Below are 19455 nucleotides of genomic sequence, written 5' to 3' on the forward strand. Positions count from 1 at the left end.
CAATCACTTCATCTCTATTAAAGAAACCGCATCTAAATCCGTTGCATAGTTTTAAGTATACGGATATAGTGACAGAGAAAACGACTTTGTTTTATACTGCGTAGTGATATACAAGATTAACGTATAGTTTAACATCTCTATAATCGCCATCAGTAAAAGTTTTCGTTTTTTTTTTTAGAATTTAGAGAGCGCGTATGAATTCTATACTCCGCTGAAACTACCGGCTGTCGAAATCCTACGCCAAATAAATGCACTAACAGTAGTCTGTCATTTAGCGTCAACGCTCCGATAGGCATCGTGTATGGAAGCTTTTCCGGGTTTGATAATTGCTAGAAAGAAAATAACTTTTCAACGTAGATTTTTATAACATACAGTGACAGTTGACCAATTTTCCTATATGCATGGTCCATTTCGACGTTAACAAAGGTCTTTGAAACAATATACTTTTTGGACATGCATTTTTTCAGAATTTTAGTTAGTGTTTCCGTAAACTATTTCAGTGTTGAGCTAAATACTTGTAAATAATTACGGCTCAAGGCAGAAAGCTTCGAAGCTTGGCAATATTTCTTACAAACATGGAACTTCATTAAAAATAATAACGGCGGTATTCTAACTAGAAAAGTGGACTTGTTAGTTGTAATTGCTTATCTTTATTTAATCTTTATCGTTTAGTTATTTTGTTTGATTTGATTATCTAATAACTTGCCATTTATGTAGTTTAAATAAAGAGACAGAACAAAGGTGAAAAAAATCGTGTCTCACGGTTCGATCAAACTGTTGCAAAATCAACGTTATGTCAAATACAAGGAATTTGCTTGTCGCTGGTTCAATCTGTTACCTTTGAAAGTATATCGCTAAGCATATTGATTATCGATACCAGAGCTCAGTGCAAAGAAGTCTACATTTCTACTTTAAAATGTAGCACCGTTGGATCGTATGCAAGTGTACCCGAGCGTACTGCATACTCGTACCTACGTGAATGTCAGCGTAGGTCTGAGCTCGCGGTGCAAGGTGAAGGTCTGTCACCATTGTGTCGCGATTCCCTCGTGTGACCTGTGATCCGAACAACCAGATATTTGTTATTATAAACCACGTGTGTAAACGAACAATTGACGAAAGGGGGCTTTCCGTACCGGTACTTTTGAAAAGGATTCTGCATAAGAATTCCGCAATGTTCGGTTCGCGAATAGTATTTTTGAATCGGTAGCTGTGTTATTCAGTTTTGATTTTAACCTGTTTAACTCGTACTAGGACTTCTTTTTGAACAAGGACATGTTACATGCTTTCTCTCAAAATACCTACTCTTTATTCCTTTATATAATGACCTTATCATTTTGGTACTATTTCACCTTTAAGGCGCAAGTTCACAAACAGTATAACCGTCCATTTTTTTTTTACACGCTTTTTATTTTTAAAACTGTTTACTTTGAAACTTGAACGTGAAAATTCGTAGAAACCAGTTTTATGAAAACTGTCGTTTTAGTTGTCCGTGAACTTGGACCTAAGTTTGTGTAGTAAAATGCTCAGAACAAAATGCATTGTTCTGAGCATTTTCAGAGATGCACGCTTTCCGTAAAAAGAGACGACGCCAACTTTAAATAGCCTTCGAAAGTATTGACGGGCCATCGCTGGCATCAATAGCTAATATTTTCGTCTCGACGAGAAAAATATGCATCTATACTTGTTGCGAGAGTAAATAACACTTTCGTAGCTTTGTGTATAATTATGAAGAATTGATTTAATAATAAGTCTACAAATGACCTGTACTGCAATTCGTACTCGCGATTTTTTCTATACCGTTTTCTGAGGTATTTCCACTTCAGAAGATATTCAATCGTAGTGTTTTCAATATTCATGTTTTTGTTTTGTTCAATGGATCGTACCTTGGTTATTTTGTAAAGTTTGTCGCAGTTACCGTTACGTTATTTAAATACAAAAAAAAACGAGTCCTGGTCTGACCGGAATGATTTGTTGTCAGAAAAAAGATACGCAAAGACAGATTAAGATTTCAATGTGAAATGCTTTCATTCGGTTGTTCGTACAATAAAGAGCAATTGTGAATAAGCTCAACTTTACCCGTCGCATAAAATAAGCAAGCTTAAAATCAACTTAAATGACACAGATGACTTACTTTAACAGAAGTTTTTTATTCATAGAAATAAGAGCTTCCACCTCTTTTTTCTCCAGGACTTAGATTATGTGTTCATTTGAAGTTTTTACTCAAGACAGACATTTTTTAAATTTTTTAAATTTTGGACAGTAATTTAAAAAATTAGGAGCCCTGCAGAGCAGAGATGATCAACCAATGGATCTTTCGTGTCCTTACCCCCTTATATTAGCAATGCTGAGATCACATAAGGAGCACATCCAGTAAACAGTAGATCTTGTACCTAATTAAGTTGGCTTGCATCGCCACATAGTTACTTGTTCAGTACTTCGACAACCGCCGCGTGGTCTAACCACATGCGCCATACATACACTTGGTTGCTTCCTTTGTTGTTTAACGCATACCCCTTCTGTGTACACATATGAAGTACAGAATTCCTTGAAATGGACAGATCTGTGATCACATATACGTAAAAAATCGGATGGGGCACGTAGTAAATCTTACGATAAAAAAAAATACCGGCCGAATTGAGAACCTCCTCCTTTTTGGGAATTCGGTTAAAAATAGAAAGACCTTACATTAAACATGTCTGGTTGCTTTATTTTTTTTTAAAACTTCATTAGGATCACTTAATCTGTACTACTAATTCGTTAAACTACTTTTTACTGTTTGTACTCTACTCTATATAAGTATTCAAGTTATCTTCAAATGACCTTTAACAATATAATTTCCATTTTTTATTGAAGATAGACACGCGTTTATCTCACCTGATGTTTAGCGTCGATGTGGTCGAAGATGACACAGTAATCTATTCATTCAATCTTGACTAGAAAAATCCTATGTTGCATTTATCGAGAAACATAGACTTTCATAAAAAAAAGATATACGACATGTAAAGGTCAATTAAATTGGCCCCTGGAATGTTTGTAGCCTTCATTATAAGTATCCTTGAAGTTCCCAGCGGGCTTTTCTTCATAAGACCTTTGACTTGACGTTGCACTTGATATATAATTTAGACGTTAGACAAGTAAAAGCCTTTCTAACTCAATGATAATTATGTTGCCCTTAACGTCTTGCCTTATGTTCGTGTCAAACTCGATACAAATGGCAGTAAGAACATTTGAAAAATTGAAATATTTTCAGTAATTGCAACGTATTTTCCGTCAATCAGATTGTCGATCGATGAGAACGAAATGTCAAAGTCATAGCGTGGGCTACCTATCATATATTCATGACGAGTGACGTAACAAATATCAGGAAAGCTCCACGAATTTCATCCTGCCCAAGTAACTCAATTCCAATACTATTAGAGATTTTTATGCTTGCTGCATTCACAGCTGGCAATGAAAACATAGACTTCTATTAGCTTTGAGTTTTTAATATTTCTAGGAAATAACTTTTGATTGCAAATAGACGGAAAAGGTGCTATTTCTAGAAAATGTAATAAGCTAACATTTTTTTTTTATAATGTTGAATGGCAACTTAGATGAAAGTTCAGATGCAAGCAATTTAAAAATAAGCATCAGATGGTAATGACAGTATTGAACTAGAGTGACTTGCTTACGCTTTTATTTTCAATCAATGAAGCGTTTATTTTTCACAATAAGGCCGGAGAACTAAAGATGCATTTGTCCAATTCCCAAGTGTAGACGGTTTTTGTCACCGGTTTTAAATTTTTTATGGGGTGAATACAAGACTAGCTTTTATTCATTAAACGTGATCTCCCTACTCTTGCATTGCAAATAAAGATTTCACGTACTTTCTGCATATGTGGACTTGCGGCGAAGTCGCGATTTTTGCTTAGTGAAGATTAAGCTGCCTCGGGGTTTGCTTGCCGAAGGATGAAGTTCGTTGCTCGTGATCTCAGCTCTTGAAAGTTATTGTCGAAATAGGCGATTTCACTCCATGATTTTTTAATTAAAATAAAACAGTTTCAAGACTTTAAGTAAAAAGTGATAAATTAAAAAAAAAACGTTTCAATAATTCAAATCAAAATATAACCCGTAAATTAAACCAACAACTTCAAACGTAACCCACGTTCTTACGACCAAAAACAAATCAAAAATAAAAAACAAAATAAACATAAAATACGTTGTATTTATAGATTCGTAGCTGGGATAAAATCCAGGCAATTGTGAAGTCTGAGGAGGGCCTCGGTATCGAGTACGATGAGAATGTCATCTGTGACGTTTGTCGGTCCCCCGACTCGGAGGATGGCAATGAAATGGTGTTCTGCGATTCTTGCAATATTTGCGTGCATCAGGCCTGTTACGGCATCACCGTTATCCCGGACGGTAAGTGGATTTTATGTACTTTTTGAATGACTGAACATTATTTAGGTACATTGATATCGTCGCATTAGAAAAGAAAGTGAGCCCTAATAGCCATTTCCAAATTAATGACAGAAAGCTCATTCATTCTGTAATCAACAATATTATTTGTATATTTTTTTGTTCTCTCTTTATTTTTTTACACATTTTTTTTTGTAGCTGCTTGAGTAATATGTATGGTAAGGTGTATACTAGCCAACATGATAAAATATTTTTTTTTTCTTTATTGCAAATTTATGTATATAAATAATTTTATATGTTTTTTTTTTATATTTTGTATACGGTTCTACAAACCATACAGACAGAATTGTGTTGCTGCGGACGTATGTTTGACGACTTCTTCCCAGCAAAAATACATTGGAAGTGGTGAAGGGCGGGCGTTTGGGGCCATGTTTTGTAAATTTGACCTTCAAAAAGAGCGGATTTTCAGCCTACTTTGAATAAATTACTTTTTATCTTTTATCAACCATAACCAGTTTAGTATCCTAAAATATGAATAATGAATCTAACTCATCACCACAGCTATGTGCAGAGCTTTATCAATTAGTTTTCAACAAAAGTTGCAGTTTGCTGAGGTTTAAGTTATCGATGCGACGAGCTGCTATTTTTCTAATGCGAGCGTTCTTGAATGGAAAGAAAATATTCACTTGTAGTAAATTGCTAATTATTATTTTAATTCTTCTAGTTTTTATGTTATTTCGATAGTTACTTATTAGCTTCTCATGTAATTTTCCTGTTTAATATAGTAAAGAAGAGGTATCTAATAGTGACTCAATGTTTTCAGGTCAATGGCTGTGCAGGCCGTGCGGCGACGGCGTGCGGCCCAGCTGCGTGCTGTGCCCCAACCACGGCGGCGCCATGAAGTGCACGCCCTCCGGGCATAAGTGGGCGCACGTCAGCTGTGTGCTATGGATCCCCGAGGTCTCCATCGGCTGCGCGGAGATTATGGAACCGATCACCAAAATATCTTCCATTCCACCCTCCCGATGGTCCCTCGTTTGTGTATTGTGTCGTAATCGCAAGGGCGCTTGCATTCAGTGTTCGGTAAAGACATGTAAAACTGCTTACCACGTAACGTGCGCATTCAAACACGGTCTAGAAATGCGGGCAATCATCGAAGACGAAAACGCTGACGACGGTGTTAAATTACGTTCCTATTGCCAAAAGCATAGTGTTAATTCTAAGAAAGAAAAGTGTCCGGGTTCAGGCGAGGAGGAGGATGAGGTAAAACGAAAGCGTAGGAAAGATATGACGTCAGAGGAGAAGACGCAAGCTCGAGCCGCTCGCTTGCATGAGATTGAGAGGGAATTCGATAAACACGTAAGTGTCAAGGATATAAGTACACATCTCCTTGACGTTGATCAGGACGCTATTAATTACATTTACAACTATTGGAAGCTAAAGAGGCGAGCAGGGCACAATCGTCCCTTGTTGCCACCCAAGTCGGACGACACCGAGGTGCTGACTCACAGGCAGGAGCAGGCCGACATCGACAAGCTCAAGATGTTCGTGCAGCTGAGGCAGGACCTGGAGCGGGTACGAAATCTCTGCTACATGGTGAGCAGAAGGGAAAAGCTCTCTCGCTCATTCTTCCGTATGAGAGAACAAACGTTTCACAAACAAGTGGCTGTGCTATCTGCAGCTGGCGACATCCCCCAGCAGGAGTTGTCAGCCATCATTGAGGCTAATCACGGACCTTCAATATATGACAAACTATACTCTCACGACAATGCACCGGATCATAAGAATGATTTCGAAGAGTTGCTAGCCCGCATCGCGCCACCAGAATCAGGCGACGAGAAAAAGAAAGATCGCAACGGGTTAGTCAAAGGTTCGAAGTCATCAAATCCGTACAAGAAACATTACGTAAATGGATCGCGACGTAGTGGCAGTATGTATAGTGGACTGTCCAGCGAAGAGAGTGCGCCGGAGATGGCGCGGTCCAGTAGGTTCCGAACCAAAGTTGGTTCTAGTACAGATGACGAAGGAAGGAGAGCTGGAACATCACCAAAGAAAAAGGTATCTCCTAAGGGCAAAGGCAAAAGATCTCCTAAGAAGACTGAAAGGAAGAAGAAGAAGGTACCACAGTCTAAACCACTCATTGAGAGCAGCAGTGACGATGAATCTTTGAATTCCAGATTGAAGAAAGATCGATCTCGCAGTAAAACGCTACAGCAAATGGAGAAAGAAATGACGGCTGGGAAGATGGGTCAATCCGGTACAGACAGCGATGACCTAATGCCGATAAGACCTACTATGAGAAACAGCAAGTTCCCTATCGACATATACTCAGACAGCAGCGAGGACAACAAGTCCGACAAAGCCGATAAAGTCAAGTCAGATAAGGTTAAAACTGAAAAAGAAAAACCGGACAAAGTCAAGGTGGAAAAATCACCAAGTGGTAATGATTCTCAACAATCTCTGCCAAGGACTAAGGCTGCTATGAAAGAATTTATTCCAACTCAACCCGAGAAGAAAGCAACTACAAGTCCGGAAGAGGACAAGCCTGGTCCGAGGAAGAGAGGCAGAAAGCCTTCTAACAAAGACAAAAAGATGCCATTACCGCAAAAGATTAAAACAGAATCGGATGATGAAGCTAAAAATAAAGAGAACATCAAATTCTCCAAACAGAAGGATCACCCGACAGATCTCATTGTTCCACAGCGGCAGGCGGCTAAGAAAGCTTCCGAAAACATGCGCTCGACCACTGTTGTCAAAAAGGATGAAACAGTTCCTGAACAACGAGAAATAAAACAATCAACAAGCGGTGATGACACCAAACCGAAACCAGTGACAAAACCAAGTGAAAAGGCTAAATCAACTGGTAAAGGCAAAGAAATAAAAGACGCTCATTCTTCAAAAGTTAACAAAAAGAAATCTAAGGAGACAGAGAAGGAACCCATTGCTTATGTACCGCAAAGACAGGCAGCGAAGAAAGCAGCCGCTCACATCAAGAGTGGACTGGGTACGAAGGCACCAGTACCCGAGAACGAAACAGAGAAAAAGAAAGATGCAGATAAATCTGAGCCGAAATTATCTCCTAAGAAAGAGAAGGAAGAGGCCAAAACTTCGAAACCCGCTCAGAAGGAAAGCTCTAGTTCGTCTTCAAACTCAAGCAGCAGCAGCTATTCATCTTCATCCAGTTCTGAGGAAGAACCTGAAAAATCAATGATCAAGCCCACCGCTAAGGCACGCGCGATCAAACCGGCCACGACACGCCAGCCGTCAATGTTCTCACCTCCTGGCTCTAGACCTACAGTGGACTTGCCCTTTCTCGACAGGGTGTCAAAACCATTGTCTTCCACTAGTGCCTCGAGTGATTCTGACAGCTCTAAAGTGTCCGACCGATCCCGCTCAGGAAGCCCATACCCCAAAAGGCCTCGACGAAGGAGAAAAGGCAAGAGCGAGTCCACTGATGCCTCCCCACGCAAGGCGCCGCCAGATAAGAAGCTTAAAACTTCCGAACGGCGGTCCGAGTGTAGGGTACCATCACCGACTCCTGAAGGAGAGGAACCTAGCCGACCCAGTGATGCGCGCGCTGCCACACGTGCTCGGACCAGAAGCACTACTTCAGGCGGAAATATGCCTAATAAGTCTGATGCCCGACCTAGAAAACCATCTAAAGACGAAGCTCTTACCGCTACACCCAATAAAACACCCAAAGAGGGCAGCCAGTCCAGTGAACTTCCATCTGCGGAACGGAAAGAGGACGCGGCGGTGAAGGAAGAGGTCAAAGTGGAACTCAAGGAGGAGATTAAAGAGGAGCCAGTGGTTGAGACACCCAAGAATTATGCTAAGTCTAAAACTAACAAGCTAAAGAGGCGAAGCGAGTCTAATGACGACAGGGAGAAAGTCAACAAGACTATTGAAATTGAAGTACCGCCATTACAGAAGGTCAGTCCGAAGAAGAGTGCTGAGCCCAAACATAAGTCATTGATGAACAGGCGAATGAGTGTTAAGGACACAGCGCCAAAAGACCGCTCTACTTCTAATGAGACTCGAGAGCCGGCTAAGAAAGATAGGCGTATGAGCGTGGCACATAGTGTCGCTGGGTCCGACAAACCGGCTGTGTCGCCCACTAAAAAGAAGACAACGCAACCAAGGATTGAAATAGAGATACCGCCAATGGAAATTATTGACAAGAAGAGTCCTATCCACATTAACACAGATTACCATGACAATGACAAGCATTGGTTGCCAAAAGCTCCCAGTCCAAATGCTATTCCGCCGCAAGTAGAAAAGCCGGGTGGCAATGAGAAATACATCGATGACAAATCCATGGATTCTGATTACGCCGATAAGAGCAGTGTTAAAATGATGGCTAAGATACAAGCTAACCTCAATGAAAATACCATGATTAAATCACCGAAGACGCCGATGGACGCGAGAACAATGAGTATTGAACACATGGAGGTTGAGAACGTGGCCAGGAATATGAGGAAGCGTTCTGCAGAAAAGAAGTTTATAACGCAGGATGCTAGTCACGTTCAGGGAGTAGAAATTTCCAAGAGTGCTAAAATACCATCGGCCGTAAACCCATATCCAAACAGATCCATATTCTCGCCTCAATCAAAGGACAACGAGTTCCTCGACTTTGAAATGATGGCTGTTGACGATGGATTTAACCATGATGATATCATTAAACCTTTTGCGACGTACCCAGAATTCTTCTTCAAAGAGGATTCTAAGCAAGGTGTGCAGGAAACTCTTAACCTAGTAGACAGGCTTCGGATAAGGCTGAGCACTAAGAAGGTGCCGCCCGAGAACCCAGATCAAGAGGAACCGATACTTGTGCCTGATGACGGTGATCATAAAGACAATGATGTCACTGCTGCTTGTAACTTGGTTAAGGCTGAAGATAATAATAGTTCGCCTCCAAAGAAGCACACTCCTACTGAAAGACCAGTCGAGCGATCGCCTCCAAAAGAATCGCGACAGACCACCAACCATGTACCGCGAAGAGGGTCCTCAATAGATAGAGATTTGCCTTCAGGAGATACCGCGATGGATGCTAAAGAGTTCCAGCCCATCGCCATGACAAGCAACGAGAAGTGGTCGAACGTACCGGTATCTGTGTCACAGCTGGACACACAGAGTCAGTCTGCCAATGACAGGAAATACGATCACTCAAGCACATACGCCGATGATGTCAAAGAACCTATAACTGTGCAATCAGATGTCCAGTCCGTATCTGAAGTCGGAGACGCTATTTCAATATCTAAGCAAAGTGACGATTCCCAATCTTTGTCCGTGGTCGACCATTCTGTACACAGCAATGACGTAGAACTAGTACATGACAACCAAAACTATGACAACAATGAAATGATACATTCAGATTGTGCCACGATATCTTCACCGCAGTACGTAAGCCAAGAAAAATGGCGCGAGAGTAAGATAACTACGCGAAGATCGTCTGCATCTAGCACTAACTCTGAAGCGTCCGTGGGCTCTCATAAGAATGCACGAAAATCCCGTTTGAATTCAAGTGATCTACGTCCAGGTAATGTGATGCCTGCAATAGATACGTATCCACCTATCCCGGCATATTCGCGTCCCGTGGAACCGTCGATGCCGCTGAACCAGTACACGACGTACCCGCCCGAAGCTTCGCCGTTCCTGAGCTCGTTGCCTCTGTTCGCGGGCGGGCCGCCGCTGCCGCTGCCGTCGCCCGGACCTGGCCTCTACGGCTCCATGCCCTACTCGGCAGCCCCGCCCCCGCTCAAGTCTACCTTCTACAGCGCTGCGTTCACATCTTCATCACAGAACATGGCGCTCACTACAGCAATGATCGCTCCCCCTACGCCGAAACCTCCCGATTCGCCTCGAGATGAAATTGACGTGACGGGCAGCGATAAATTCATTCATGTTGTGTCCAGCCCAAGCGTGAGCGTCGATTCCTATGAAACCAATAGTAATAGAGCGCCAACGAAGATGTCAAACGATAGTAATGAAACTATGACCAGCTTACATCCGCAGGAATCTAAATCTCCACCAAAACTGAGCAAACCGACAACCAAGTTCCCTGGCAAGTCACCGGGCAAGAGCCCCGGTATCTCGCCTAAGCAAAGTGATGCTCCTAAAGGAACCAAGCGACCGAGCAATCGCAGCAACAGAAGCCAAAGAGGTCGCGGACGGTCCAAGAGCCGCGGCCAAGGGTTCTCCGTCGACTACATGGGTAACTCCATACAAAGCAAGCTTGTCGGCACAGTTTATGACTTTGATGAAGAAATCGCGAATGATGGTGTCGACTTAAAAGCTCTTCGCGACAAGCGAAAATCTATCGATATTCGAGATGATAGGAAGTCTGAACATTCATACAAAGATGCGTCTCAATCTCCTCGCGTCCTCACTCCTCCTCCGAGCAAACGCGCTCCGCCGTCCGACACTAAAGACATCAAACCTCCCTCGCCTGAACCCGCGGACACGAACTCGTCCCCCGCGTGCGCGGAACGCGGCCCGGGCTTCTCGCAAGTGGCGCCCGTCTTGCCCGGCCCGGTCGATATGCGCACATATCAACCTTTCGAGAACCCTGCGCCCGCCGCAGAAAACGATTACCATTTGCTAGCGTTTGCTAGCGGCACCGCCGAACAGCATTTAACTGAGATAGACGAAGAAGTTGAGAAACAACTTCATACCGCACTAATGGCAAGTAATCCACAGACAGGTTCCCCATCGCAGCAGCCAGCGGAGCCTGCAGAGCCCCCGAAAGAGACATACGTTCCCCAGCTACCTAAAGTATCACTATCAGATTCGAGAAACCAACTGAAGGTAAAGATCAAAGGGCCATTCTTGGACGCGAACTACTCGGCGAGCTCGTCGCAGCCGGTGGCGCCGCCGCCGCCCGCGCCCGCGCACGAGCCCGGCACCAGCACCATGACGCCGGCCGCCGCCGCCGCCTCCTCCATGTCGGGCTCCACCAACCTGCGCCGCATGCGCAAGAAGGAGCTGCTGCGCCAGTACTGGACGCAGGACATGAACATGGACGACCCCACGCACCCCGCCACGGTGGGCGCGGTGCCGCCGCCCGCCGTGCCCTCGCCGCTCACCCGCGCCGTCATCACCATCCCTAAAGCCGTCGCCTCTATGACTAGCATACCCACTCGAGAGGACTACAAAATTACTGACAGTCCCGTAGAAAAGAAAACTAAACGCAAAACTACCAGCGGCCTCTCCAGAGAGTTGCGACATCTAGAAGTGAGCATGAATGTCGATGTTGATCCCTCAGATGATGTGAAATTGTCCTCGATAGCTGGCACTTCGGGACAACAGGCGCACAAGCGCCGCGGTCGCACGTCTACTAAACCGAACAGGGCGAATGCGACGTCACCGGTCGCTCCTAAACTGAAGATAAAGATAGGCAACAACACGGTGCAGCAGGTGCCGGCGCCCGCGGCTCCGCCTGCCGACGAGCCCGCAGGCACCACCATCTACCGACCGCCTAAGAAGCGAATCATTGCGAACAAACCAAGCTTGGAAGACTTGCGACGCGAAAGCATGAAGTACCGTCGAATGGTTATGGCGGACTTTGAGGAAGACGAGAAAACAACTAAGACCAAACCCAAGGGCGAAAAGAGTGAGAAACGTAAAAAGAAAAAGGACAAAAAAGCTGAAAAACTTCAAGTGGTGAACAGTGAAAGTGACAGTGCTACAAAGTTGATTATAAAAATAAAGCGCACGAAGGAGGAGGAGTTGGGCGAGGCCGCGGCGGCAGGGCCGTCGACGAGCGCCGCCCCCGCCGCGCCGCCCGCCGTGGCGGAGCCGGCCATCGACCCCTTCGAGTACGACCCGTCGGCGCCCGACCCGCTGGCCATCGACCCGCCCTCCTACTCCGAGGCGTCGTCCGCCATGCGCAAGGTGCGAACCGACAAGGTGACGCCCATCCGGTTAAAACTCGCGCGCAGCTCGGAAGGCTACGTGATGAAGGAGCCCGAGAGCGCGGAGCGTGCGCTGCCGGTCAATAACAATAAACACTGTGAAGTGAGGTGATACAAGTCGCGCGCCGCCGCCGCTCCGCGCTCGCTCCCTACCAAGGACAAACCTAACTCGTCGCGTAACAAGTTAGTCAAACAGCCTAACAATAACAGTGCGGGATCTAAGGCTAAAAAAACTAAGGGCAAGGACTAGAACTGTGTTTCAATAGAACAAGTTAAAATCTCCTGTATAGTTAAACTAAAACTGATATTGTCTGTATATTTTTTAAACAATAATATCTCTATCATGATGTAGTTTATTATTATTATATTACATATATTATTTATTTGTATAAAAGGAAAGCTCAATGATTAACTTAAAGTTATTCTAAGGTTATATAAATTGTGCATTATGCTGTGCACAAGTAAATCTTTATTATAGTATAGCATATATATTTTTGTTAAAGTTACTGTTTTACTTTGTGCCTCATATGGAATCTCATTAATTTTCATGAATTAATTGTGTAATTTTTGAAACTAAGTTACGTATGTTTAATTCTGAACGCTTCACAATCACTTAACTCATCACATACTATGTTACCGTGTGCATAGCATTTATACAAGACGACAGTCGATTTATATGTATATTAGAGTTCTGTGTCACTCGAGGCGAAACACAGTGGCACACGCTTCACCAAGCTCCGGTAGGTACACACCAAGCTTTCCCGAGCGGCGCTCAGGCCGCAGCCTATAACTCGCAGACTGCCACACACGCTAGCTAGCATTTTCTGTGACTAGCCAAACGCATTCAATCTTCTATACTTACTCTTATCGAATTACTTGTCTCCCGCTCACGCAGGACCTCACCCTAATAACATAAATAATTAAAAAGTCACCGATAAAAAAGAACCACCACCGGCGTGGTGGCGTATAATTACAATAATATTCAATCAGATCATGGTTTGAATTTAACCAAAGATTGATTACAAAAGTTACTGCATACGAAAGGGCATTAATACTGATATATTTGACATGTTTCCTGCAACAACCAACGGAACACACCAACATTCACACTCGACATATACAACTGCATACATTCACATCTCTGTTCTGCTCATTTTACAAAGAGCTTGTCACAAAACTTAGCTAATATAAAGTACAAGTAAGATTTTCAGATAAAATAACCTGACTGTAAAATAAGCAGAATTTGTGATGAACTACTTGAGAGCTGTGTGCCATTACATAAGGATACATGTACAGCGCTGTTGCCATCCGAACTTAGACGCTGTATAAACAGGAGTAGGATATATTATTGTCTATAAAATACCTTAATTGAGATAGCTAATAAAGTGGAATGTAATAATTTAGCGCAGGCTGTCCGTGATTGAATGACCACGCATCTAGACATAGGATACTATATGTTACAGACTAGAATTTTGTGTTAGTGTGTACGGTATTAGATGTACTACAATTCAAGTAACTTAGATAAATCAAGTATGGAATTAATTAGAAGTCTATAAGCGCATAGTGCGTAGTTAATTGGGTTTAGTTCTGCTGTGCACGGCGCATTGACGAGTACGCGTTGTTGTACAGCGATGCTTGGCAAATGCACAATGTACCACAGAGCTGCATTCCATCTTGGTATTTTGTTTTCCTAATAGAAAGTAAAACGATGTAAATATATTCGAGGTTTCATGACCGCGTGGTTGTCCATTGCGTACGGCCTTTTAACATAAATTGCTTATTGCCTATTCATATCATTTTGACAATTATCAATAATTATAATTAAGGTATCATTTTGAAGTTAAATTCAATGAACTGATTGGAATATTTATTTGATTATAAATAACTGTTTAGCGTATGCTATGTGATGCTGGATATTTCAGTTGGTAACATCAGCTTTTATAACTTTCTCATAGACTGAAAATGACAAATTTGAACAGATTAACAGATGGCAATAGAATATTGGAATAGAAACTCGCTGAATGCTCGTACAAGCCTGATGGTGCCACAGAGTCATCACGTAGCATATGCTGAACGTGTAATAAGTTATTAGTGACGTGAACACAATATGTTTAATTTGTTTGTGCAATATTCGGCAATACTCATCGTATAGTCAAAGATTGATTGTCCGTAGTAATGGTGTGTTAGATTTAAGTGCGTGTCCGTTATTCATAAGTATCTGATTTTCTTTCCCATTGTAAATAAAATATTAAATAGTGTTCTAAGGTCATGTCCAGATTTGCGATTCAAAATCGACCGAAGCTATTTATTTTTAAAGTTCAGTTTCCTGTGCAGGATATGTTGAATATGGATAGAAAAGATTTTTACGGTTTAGTTTTTGTTATGTATTGTTTATTTGGCTAAGTTTTTGAACCTGGTTTTCAGTTTATTTAACTATTGTGATGCAACTTAAAATGATTAATTTGGCCTAATGGATGAAAATGTACTTTTTTTTCTAAATTGAATACCTAAGAAGGTATAGTATTGGATCTGGACAGTGCCTTAGTACAAGGACTAAAGTTAGTATTGGTCGCACGGAGGTAGCATACTGGCCGCGGCCTATCAATGAGCTTAGTATAAAACTAAATGTTTAAAAATCACATTTTCGTAATATTAAATTAGCTTAGTACCTGTCTGAAATTAGTAATTGCGAATTCAATGTACATGGTAATCGTAAATCAATTATTGGAAACTATGTATAAATAATTTTCGTTCTTGACATCAATCAAATGTCAAGTGCAGCGGAAAGTCAAGTTTTTTCTTGTTTGGGAAATAGAAGTAAATTATGTTTGTGCTATCACAAAACCGAATTAGGTTGTAGGCTGTGCTTAGTTTTGCTTTATTATTTATACAAAGAAAAACATCAAAATGAAGTGCATCTCCGGAGTTTTAAAGTTCTAAATTGTGTGCACGAGTTTACTATGTGAGAAGCATTCTGATTTTTTATACTTTTATATTTTTAATACAATTATGAGAATTGGACTGTCAAGAGACATAACCCATATTTAAAGAATCTACTAACACGATCAGTTATTGCATTTAATTACAGTAGAATTTGAATGGTGCCCGTAAAACAAATGATAATAGCAATCAGAAAACTTAATGCGACCGACTTGTAATTATTCTCAGAAACATAGGCTAGGGAAAAAGAAGAGTGCAAAATAAAAAATCAGGCCACATTCACGACAGTATTTGTTTGTTTTAAATTATTCATCACAACTTCAAAAAGCTGCAATCTTAAAAATTTAAAATGCGGGATTTACCGAATATCGTTTAAATATAAATAAAACGATTATTTTACGAAAATGTAGATATTCAGTCTGTGTGCAATGAAATGATCACATAACTTCATATCATCCTCATCCTCCGAGCCTTTTCCCAATCATGTTGGGGTCGGCTTCCAGTCTAACCGGATTCAGCTGAGTACCAGTGCTTTACAAGAAGCGACTGCCTATCTGACCTCCTCAACCCAGTTATCCGGGCAACCCGATACCCCTTGGTTAGACTGGTGTCAGACTTACTGGCTTCTGACTACCCGTAACGACTGCCAAGGATGTTCAATGACAGCCGGGACCTACAGTTTAACGTGCCATCCGAAACACAGTCAATGGTGTCTAAGGTATACTTAGAAAGTACATACCAACTTAGAAAAGTTGCATTGGTACTTGCCTGACCTGGGATCGAACCCGCGCCCTCATACTTGAGAGGTTGGTCCTTTACCCACTAGGCCAGCACTAACTTCATAATAAAATGAAAAACCTTCGCGGTCTAGAGGACGAGGTTTCGTTTACATATTGCGAGTAAATGTTAACAAAATGTAAATATTAATTACTTACCTTTATTGTAGCTTACGTACGTTCCAAAACGGAAATTCTAAATATCAATAATAAGCAAATATAAAAATGCTTAGTTATTCGTGTCTAAATAATCAATAATTTTATCCATAATATAAAACAAAGTTACCATACTTTTAAATTATTTATATTTGTAAATAACGTGGTTGCAACTTATTTCGTGGTCAGAAATTATTTTTTCCTTAAGTCTACAAGAAGTAACAGAATTATATTAAAAACAAAAATAATTTATTTTGATATACTGAGATTTTTTCATACATTCTTATGAGTGTGGGTCCTATGAAATGATTGTCTTCTATAATTCTCCATTAACATGTATATAATTTACGTAGCTGACAGTATAATAATTTTAAGACCGATATTAATCTATTAATAATCACAGGACATTTTTCCAAACCAAATTGTTTACCTCGGTGTTGTCAAAACGCTTTGAACTCAGCTTCCATTATCCATTACTAACTGAGCCGCTGAGGCGGATCCCACTATTGTGTAAAGTATTCACTAAAGTAACAAACTTCTTCCATACTTAGTTAGTCTCTTAGGAACATGAAAACAAAACAATCGCGATACAGATTCATTTACTCATATTAGTGTCATATTTTTATAAATGGTCTCTGTTGTATGTGTGCTAATAGTTATACATGAACGGCTTAACTTTTAATCTACGTCAGAGCGTCACAGGTTGAACTCAATTTTAATGATACACTGTCAATGGCGTATTTGTCTCATAAACTTTTTAATTCTACGGGCAAATCCGGATTAATCAGGGTGGAGCTCTCGAAATGTTCAAGGCACTTATTAAGTCTCAATATTTATAAAAAAAACTTAGTATTTAGGTATGTTGTATAATAATTATAAAATTTGGAATCGTATTTATTGGTAGACTAGAAAAATAATGTTAGTGTAACACAGTTTGCCCACCCCTACAAGTTTTAAATCATTCTGATATCACCCACAGTGTCGATGTTGCCTGGCAGATATGCTACTGTCTACTATGAAGACTACATATATTAATAAACTAATTATATCCATAAACTTAATAAATAAGCCAATTTCTGAGCAGGCAATATTGACATTGCATAAGGGAACGGACTTGCCCATTTCCGTTTGCCACAGAATTTCACAGTGTAGCCACATTGTCTATATTTAAAACTTACGGTCTAAAACCCCCGTGTAGAGCTTAATATACCCATTTTAGTATTTTCGACGGATTTTTCAAGTGTTTTGAACTATAGGCAATGTGAGAGTTGTAAAGCGTAACGAAAACACAAATACGTAACGATACATAGCAACCATAAGCTATACAAGATTATTCAATTCTATTAAGTTACAGCCTCATATAAATCAAACAACAGAAACTAAGATTTTGGCACCATTCTTGTGAATTTTTACAACGATTTAAAATAAAGAAAATATTTTAATTAGTAATCTTATCAATCCAGTATATGAGCTCGCGAACAATATTTAATTTCGAAACAAAAATGTTTGCTCTGTGAAGCTATAATTATAAGTATATTCAGACTTTGTCCAAAACCCTTCTTAAAAACTTTTAAGAACAGTCTCCATCTACAAAATCACATAAGGATTCGTCTTCCTAACAAAAGTTATATTTTTCTTTATTTCACTTTATGGCGCTGGGGCGCTTTTGTGTCTTGCTTGAATCAAAACGAATATATATAAGTGCAGGAGCGGAAGGAATGAGGCCAAATCACCTTGCAAATAAATAAAACAGCTAAGTCCGGGCATTATTTTTTAGTCTTACAAAAAGTTTGCACCGTGATTCGTCTTCCTAACTACAGTTATTATTTTTTTTTGTTTCACTTTATGGCGCTGGGGCGCTTTTGTGTCTTGCTTGAATCGTAACCAATATAAGTGCAGGAGCGGAAGGAATGAGGCCAAATCACCTTGCAAATAAATAACAGCTAAGTCCGGGCATTATTTTTTAGTGTTACAAAAAGTTTGCATCGTGTTGACCTCTTTACTTACGGCGTGTACAAACTCGTACGCACAAATCTACTGAGTGACACGAGTATCGATCAGCATCACATTTTTTATAATTTTGTGTCGACCATTACCTTGTTACTGTGATTTGTTTTAATTTATATAATGAATCGTTTAGATTTTTAGGTATAATTTTTGTATTTTGAGATTCCGACTGCAGGGAATAAAAAAACATTTGATAAATGTACATATGTTTAAAATTTCCTCTGTTGATAAAATATTTTTTATATAAGTAGGTGTATGTAACTTTTTTTAAATATTTTGTTGAAAAACTAGTAATAATGATTGTATTTTCTTAATTTAGAAACGTTATTATTGCTACGCTGTAAGCGCATTTTGTAACGAGTATTTTTAGTTTACCGAGTTTAATAATCAAGTGTTGTATGGAATTGTAATTTACGTATTGTAAGTTGAATCGTTGTATGCTAAGGATGTGTCTTGACATGTTTATGTATTAATGACATGTATGTAATGTCCTACATACTGAGGCCCGATGTAGCGATGTTATATAGTGCGGGGTCGCTGTCGCGCTCCGGTAGACTCGTGTATAAGGTAGAGGCGGTCGCGCCCTAGCGTAAGTCGTAGTTGATCGCGGTGTCGCCCGGACTCTAGCCATGGCTGAGCGTCGCGCACCAGTCATTAGCTTATAGACAAAATTCAATACATATATTAATTATATTATTTATATTGTAGATTATATAATCAGGTTAAGTAATAGCTCTTAAGAGATTTAAAAGAATTCTTATACCATTATCCGTATAAGTATTATGATCAACAATATTTCCATTGTTTTTAAATTAGTGTTGTTAGTATAAATATAATGTAACGTTTAAGAATAAACTTGTACAAACTACTTATGTACAGTGTGTAAATTAAGATGATGATGCTAAAATGTCGCCTACAGCGAGCGGAAGGAATAAGTGTATCGTGGGTTTTGTAAATAGTGTACAAGTATAATTATTGTAATATAACAAGTGTTTTCAATGTGCACATAGTCGCCTCATTCATTAATAAATTTTTTAGATCAATTAATCTTTCCTTTTGATTTTTTTGCCTTCTGTCTGTCCATTTTGGTTTTCTATTAAACGTTTTATTTTCTGATTTGATAAAACAAATTTATGATCCCTAAGAATCAATATATAAAAATGGTCTGTGACCACATAGCAGTTAAAGACCAAAATAATTTAAATAATACATATAAATATTTTTGGAATAGTAGCAACCTCATATTATTATAACATTGCTTTGGT

At 40.3% G+C, this 19455-nt stretch overlaps 1 protein-coding gene across 4 annotated transcripts in view; it reads left to right on the forward strand.

The window, feature by feature from the left end:
- The window catches only part of LOC110373799 (PHD finger protein rhinoceros), a 44427-nt gene extending 28724 nt beyond the window's left edge, over positions 1 to 15703 (forward strand). For all 4 annotated transcript variants that reach the window (XM_021331163.3, XM_021331160.3, XM_021331161.3 and 1 more), the window contains exons 5-6: positions 4212 to 4401; positions 5222 to 15703. In XM_021331163.3, coding sequence (XP_021186838.3) covers positions 4212 to 4401; positions 5222 to 12423 — 7392 coding nt within the window. In that variant the 3' untranslated portion in view covers positions 12424 to 15703. The remainder of the gene's footprint in view (positions 1 to 4211; positions 4402 to 5221) is intronic.
- Positions 15704 to 19455: the final 3752 nt, after the last annotated feature.

This window comes from Helicoverpa armigera, chromosome 1 (genome assembly GCF_030705265.1).
Source record: "Helicoverpa armigera isolate CAAS_96S chromosome 1, ASM3070526v1, whole genome shotgun sequence".
Classification (NCBI taxonomy): Eukaryota; Metazoa; Arthropoda; class Insecta; order Lepidoptera; family Noctuidae; genus Helicoverpa; species Helicoverpa armigera.